Source organism: Pundamilia nyererei, unplaced genomic scaffold (genome assembly GCF_000239375.1).
Source record: "Pundamilia nyererei isolate P.nyererei 1_Seehausen unplaced genomic scaffold, PunNye1.0 scaffold00306, whole genome shotgun sequence".
Taxonomy (NCBI): Eukaryota; Metazoa; Chordata; class Actinopteri; order Cichliformes; family Cichlidae; genus Pundamilia; species Pundamilia nyererei.
In genome coordinates this window covers 561,374-567,778 of record NW_005187707.1, presented here as the reverse complement: position 1 = coordinate 567,778, position 6,405 = coordinate 561,374, and the positions used below count along the sequence as shown (strand labels likewise).

General features: G+C 39.6%; 1 protein-coding gene across 3 annotated transcripts in view; it reads right to left on the bottom strand.

Moving 5' to 3' along the window:
- Positions 1 to 6,405, bottom strand: part of pam (peptidylglycine alpha-amidating monooxygenase) — a 51,066-nt gene that overhangs the window by 7,657 nt on the left and 37,004 nt on the right. For all 3 annotated transcript variants that reach the window (XM_013915454.1, XM_013915455.1, XM_005751326.1), the window contains exons 20-22: positions 6,266 to 6,381; positions 2,895 to 2,991; positions 2,617 to 2,667 (exon numbers count right to left, since the gene is read on the bottom strand). In XM_013915454.1, coding sequence (XP_013770908.1) covers positions 2,617 to 2,667; positions 2,895 to 2,991; positions 6,266 to 6,381 — 264 coding nt within the window. The remainder of the gene's footprint in view (positions 1 to 2,616; positions 2,668 to 2,894; positions 2,992 to 6,265; positions 6,382 to 6,405) is intronic.

Below are 6,405 nucleotides of genomic sequence, written 5' to 3'. Positions count from 1 at the left end.
GCGCCCCAGGGTGGCTGTTGGCTACAATGTAGCTTGCCATCACCAGTGTGTGAATGTGTGCGTGAATGGGTGGATGACTGGATATGTAAAGCGCTTTGGGGTCCTTAGGGACTAGTAAAGCGCTATATAAATACAGGCCATTTACCATTTACCATGACAAAACAAAAACCAAAAAAAACGGGAAGTTTTAGGAGTGACGGCGAGAGAGAGAGAGAGAGAGAGAGAGAGAGAGCAGAAAAAGAGAGAGAGTGAGTTTTATTTGTGATGTTTAGCATGTTTGGAGTGTGTAGTTAATGTGTTGTCTTGCGTAGTTAGTGTGTAGTGTTGTGGATAGTTTTGTGTCGTGTGTCAGAACAATGAGGCGAGTGCTGTCTCCAGGTAGAAAAAGGAGTGATACACCTGCTGCTGTCAAACCTGCACCTGCGATGTCTCCTTTATTATAGTGGACAGAAATTATTTTTTTGGGAGTGGCACAAATAATTTGTGTGGCATCTTATTGAATGCAGAACAGCTGATTGTTCTGTAAATAGTTTGAAATGGTTATTTAAAAAAATGGATGCAATAAGTGTTGTTTGCAACACTTGTGCATAGGATTTTAAAATTGACAATTTATACTTGCATTTAAGGTTATGAAATATGATTCATTAAACATGTTCGTGGTTGTTAGAGTATAACCTTTATAAAAATATAACCTTTTCTACTCTGATTTTATGTTTTTTGTTTGATTTTAGATCAATTGTGTTAATACAGTATGTCAAAATGAAAACATAACTGTAAATTCAGACATGTGAGGTTGTGCTGACAAAGATGATACCAAACTAGGCAAAGTAAATAGTTTTTAAAGGTAAAATGTGGAGGGAAAACCAAAAGTAGTTCAAAATGGCCAATTATACCCTGGACCCAGAGGGTTAAACGTTTTTTTTAAAGTAACACAATAGTTACTTTTCAAGTAATTAATTACTTTTAGAATATTGTAACTAAGTTACTAACTCAGTTACTTTTTTGAAGAAGTAGTAACTATAATTAATTACTTTTTCAAAGTAACTTGCCCAACACTGCTTCCAACTACGTAATGATTTTTGTTATTGCTTTTGTTGTTTTTTCATTTATTGTCTATTAATTGTAGTTGTATTTATGATGTATTTTGGTTTTATGAAAATATATGTTTTATTGTAAAATGTATGTATTGTGATTGTAAGACCAACAAGGGACAATGGTTGTTACTAGGATAGCAATAGCTATAAACTTATGTGTGTTACATCAGTTTCATGTTTTGTACTTGGACTATGTTAAACTGCACAGTCTTTTTTAAAGAAATAAAACAATAAAAGCCACAAATACCATTCTGGTGTAATATAAATAGAATTGAACTGGATTGAAAAATTCCTTGATTCCTTAAAAAAATCCTTGCCATATATATAAATATTTCAGGTCTAAAAAATGGTATATAGCTGTTGAAAGAAAGAGGGGCATCCTAGTTAATGGAAAACGCAAGACATAGGTGAAGGAAAGCGATTTCACAGTTTTTCTGTGATTGCCTTGTAGCCTTCCCTGACAATTTCACTATTTGGAATTCTTAAACTTCCTTTCTTGTAAGTGTGATGGATATCACCTTAACACTGTTTCAGAATGTCCAAAAGCAGTCATGTCATGCTGTGGAATTCTTCAAAGGTTGTAGCAATGGTACATGGTGACCTTAATCTGACATTAATATTCAAAAATATCCCATATAGGCAATGAATTTTGTATTCTGAATGCGATTATAGGCAGCATGGTGGCACGGTGGTTAGCACTGTTGCTGCACAGCAAGAAGGTCCTGAGTTCAACTCTTTCTGTGTGGAATTTGCATTTTCTCCCCGTGTTTGTATGGGGAGCGTGAATGGTTGTCTGTTTCTGTGTGTTAGCCCTGCGACAGACTGGCGACCTGTCCGCGGTGTACCCTGCCTCTCGCCCTATGACAGCTGGGATAGGCTCCAGCGCCCCCCGCGACCCTAAAAAGGATAAGTGGAAGCGAATGGATGGATGGATGGATGGATGAATAAATGAGATTATATACCTTAGAAGACATTATGCTTTGCGCTAAGGCAATGCAGATGGATTGGTTCGTATATAGTGCTTTTCTACTCTGAGCTCCACTCAAAGAGAGAGCAACCTGGGGTTAATATCTTGCCAAAGGATATTTGGCATGCAGACTGGAGCAGACTAGGATTGAACCACCAACCTTCAGGTTAGTCGGTGACCTGCTCAACCACCTGAGCTTACAGCCACCCCCCTTAAGTGCCATCTATACACTATGATTGTGATATGTGAGCGAGTGATATGATTCACTCGTTGCACATTGCTTGCATTGGTTGCTAGTACACATTCCAGTTTCCTATGCCAAAAGTGTCAGTCAACATTTTCCTTTGATCTCATTAGGTCGCAATTTAAGTGGTTGCCTCAAAGTTAGGAAACTTTTAATTTGAAACCTTTTTCTTTTCAAATCACTATTTATTCCATCAGGCATCACTAGAAGTCACATCTTAAATGTCTGTGACTCACTGTTATGAATAGCTGCCTGCCCCTTATGGATTCAAAGATTATGTACCTGCTGCCTCCAGGTATCCAATTACTGACCTTCAAGTTCTTGAACTTCAATTCCAGCTTTCTTGACAGAATGATGCAACTCTTGAAAATAAAAGGTAATAATTAAAACAAAAAAAATAATTGATGTATACAACCTAGTACTACTGTTCATCTGCAAAGCCAACAAAGAAGCAACCATAATTCAAGTCTTATAAGTCCAAAATAAATTAATCAATCAAAATTGGACTTAATACCCAAACATACTGTATGATAGATTTTGCTAGAACAATTAAAAGTTGGCAGCATTATTTTGATGAAGATAAACTTACTCTCTGTTGTAAACTTGTAGACGGATTTGCTGCTGGCATCCCCAACAAAAACACTGCCATCCCTAGTTTCAGCTATATCGTGAGGCATTTTGAACTCCTGCAATTGAAAGAGAAATACAAGTCACTTAAATTCTAGACAACATAATGACCCACCATTAAACTTCTTAGTAGTTTAAGGTGGGTCACATTATTGTGTGGTCCACACAGTAATGTGTGAACCACACACATTACTGTGTGGTTCAGAATGTACGCAATACTTTGGACAACTGCAAACAGATTTAGCTAAAATTTTGTTAACACTGGGATGACGGAAACTCAAGAGTTTTCTATTGCAGGAAAAGCATTAACTTAAACTCTTATCATGGTAATAGAAGCTGAACTGAATCTGCTCATTTCCAGGTTTTCTTCAACAAACTGACTCTTGTTCACTCTTTCAATGATATTGTGGCCCGGGGCATTGTTGGAGGCAGAGTGGTTCAAGGTTAGGTGTGTTCACGGGGATGTTCACTGTAGTATCCTACAGTGCCATTGCTTATTAAATTTAAGGGCAAAATGCATAGAGTGAAAGCTGCAGTTGGTTCGCACTTATTGCATTTCCTGATTCCGGGAACTGGCCCGGGTTTAATAACCTGTTGGGCCATTATGTGACAATGCGACCATGACAGTGTAGTGTCTGCACTGTCCTGGTCCTAGGTCATTTGACCCAGTGTTTTAAGTTTTCTTGTGTTTTGATTTTGCATTGTTATTTATGTTTAGCTCCACTTTATTACTCTTGAGTTTATTCTGTAGTGTCTACGTGGTTTTGTTTAGCTTTTTGATTATAGATTGCCTCTTTTGTCTTTGCCCTTTATGTCTCTCTCTGTGTGTCAGTCTTTGTATATTTTGTCTGAGTTCTTGTGTCTGGTTTCCCTTCCCTTCTCATGTTTCATTCTATCGTCCCCCTGCTTGTGATGTTTATCAATGTTTCCCCAGTCTGTCATGTTTCTCTCGTCTCCTCTCACACTCCCTCTTCCGTGTTCCTTTGCTTCCTCTCGTCTGCCTCTCCTTCACTCCCGTGTCATGTTCCTCCGTTTCCTGTTTTGTCATGCAGGCCTTATGTCAAGAGATTTTTGTTTTTATATAATTTGATCAGCTTCATGAAATGTGTTTTTCTGTTTTTTAAGCAATCTACATGTCTATGTGACTTTTCACCTAATAACTTTGTGATGAACTTATTCAGCTACTAAAACCACTTCCCGTTTTTAGAGAACAGATGTAGAAAAGGGAAATAACCCGAAGCTATAATCTTAAGTGTGCATGTGCTGATTCTGTTGATTCTGAGTGATGTTATTTTTACACACACACACACACACACACACACACACACACACACACACACACACACACACACACACACACACACACACACACACAGATATAAGACCTGAGATCTGTGGCCAGCCGCAGATCTCAGAAGTGACTGCTCCGTGACTGTAAAGACGAGTGCAGTCTTTGTGTTTTCTAACTCAGGTGTTTTAGCTGAAGAATTACAGGGTGATTTAAAGAAATCCCCTGTCACCTTACATTTTCACGTTTGGTGTGTCTAGTTTTACTTGCCCTGTGGTGTCATGTTAATTCTTGTCAGCTGTGTCCCCCGTGTGTTCTCACTTTTCTCATTAGCCTTCTGTGTATTTACAGTGGCTTGCAAAAGTATTCGGCCCCCTTGAACTTTTCCACATTTTGTCACATTACAGCCACAAACGCGAATAAATTTTAATGGAATTCCACATGAAAGACCAACACAAAGTGGTGTACATGTGAGAAGTGGAACGAAAATCATACATGATTCCAAACATTTTTTACACATAAATAACTGCAAAGTGGGGTGTGCGTAATTATTCAGCCCCTGTGGTCTGAGTGCAGTCAGTTGCCCATAGACATTGCCTGATGAGTACTAATGACTAAATAGAGTGCACCTGTGTGTAATCTAATGTCAGTACAAATACAGCTGCTCTGTGACGGCCTCAGAGGTTGTCTAAGAGAATATTGGGAGCAACAACACCATGAAGTCCAAAGAACACAGCAGACAGGTCAGGGATAAAGTTATTGAGAAATTTAAAGCCGCCTTAGGCTACAAAAAGATTTCCCTAGCCTTGAACATCCCACTGAGCACTGTTCAAGCGATCACTCAGAAACGGAAGAAGTATGGCACAACTGTAAACTTACCAAGACAAGGCCGTCCACTTAAACTTACAGGCCGAACAAGGAGAGCGCATCAGAAGTAAGTCGTGACACTCGCATATGGGTAATGACAAAACTTGGGGGCGAATAATGGCCTGATTTTATTGGCCAGGCATCCAGGTGAATTTGTGCCGGTGGTGTGCATCCTGCCTGGAGCGTCAGATAGTTAAAAATCCCGCCATTCCAAAACCCCCCTTTGCTCTCGTTACTATTGATGGAGGTCATGTTCAAGTGCACTTGCATGGACCTCATTGGGCCATTTCACTGGAGTGCATGCGGCTTTGTATTAGTTCTGATGGATTATGCAACACGATGTCCTGAGGCCGTGCAGTTGCTCTTTCAGGTAATCTCCTGAGTTGGTATCCCGAAAGAGATCTTGACTGAACAGGGCACACAGGGCACATGTCTTGCACACTAAAGGAGCTGTAGGAATTACTGGGCATTAAATCTGTTTGGACCAGTGCCTACCACCTTCAGACTGACAGGTTGGTGGAGCGGCTGAATAAAATTTTAAAGTTGGACTTGATTAAGGAAAACTGGGAGGAAGGTCCAAGCCCAGCGAAAAATGAGAAATTCAATACGTCCTGGACCTGAGAGCAAAGCTACACAATCTGGGGAGGTTATGATGGGAGAATTTGCTCCATGTCTAGGAATTTCAGCAGCGCCTGTACAACCTAAGGGCTAACGTTTTCACCAGGAGATAAAGTGCTTGTGTTACTCTCATCTTCTAGCTTGAAATTACTCACCAATTGGCTACATGAAGGGTCCTTCCTTCATGTCACACAGCGACATGGAAAATATGTTTCACTCCTTTTTGCAGCGGCCTTCTTGATGTCAGATCTGTAGCATGATGCCTTGATAGCTCAAAATGCACTAAAATATTTTTAGACAATGTTCCCTAATCACTTTGACCATTCACCATAATTGCCTTCCAGCAACTGCCTACACTTCCCACAAAAACATAAATCAAGTTGAAGGAATACTTGGGAGAGAAGAACCAGAAGCACAGGTACAAGGGGACATAGAAATAGAAGTACTTCCACAGAGATCTTAAAATAGCAGACGCAGGCAGGCTTTTGATTTCAATAGACCTGTTATTAGAACATTTTGGGGGGGAAAGAACCTTTGATTGTATTAAAAAGTGTTTTTACCTTTTTGTTAGGGCTAAAGGTGTCCAAAATATCCTTGGTTGAATAATCGATAACAAAACCTCTAATTGGAACTGGACGAGATAGCGATTCCCCATTTACTGCAAAAATCAAGCCATCTTCACATTGAAGACAGACAGACA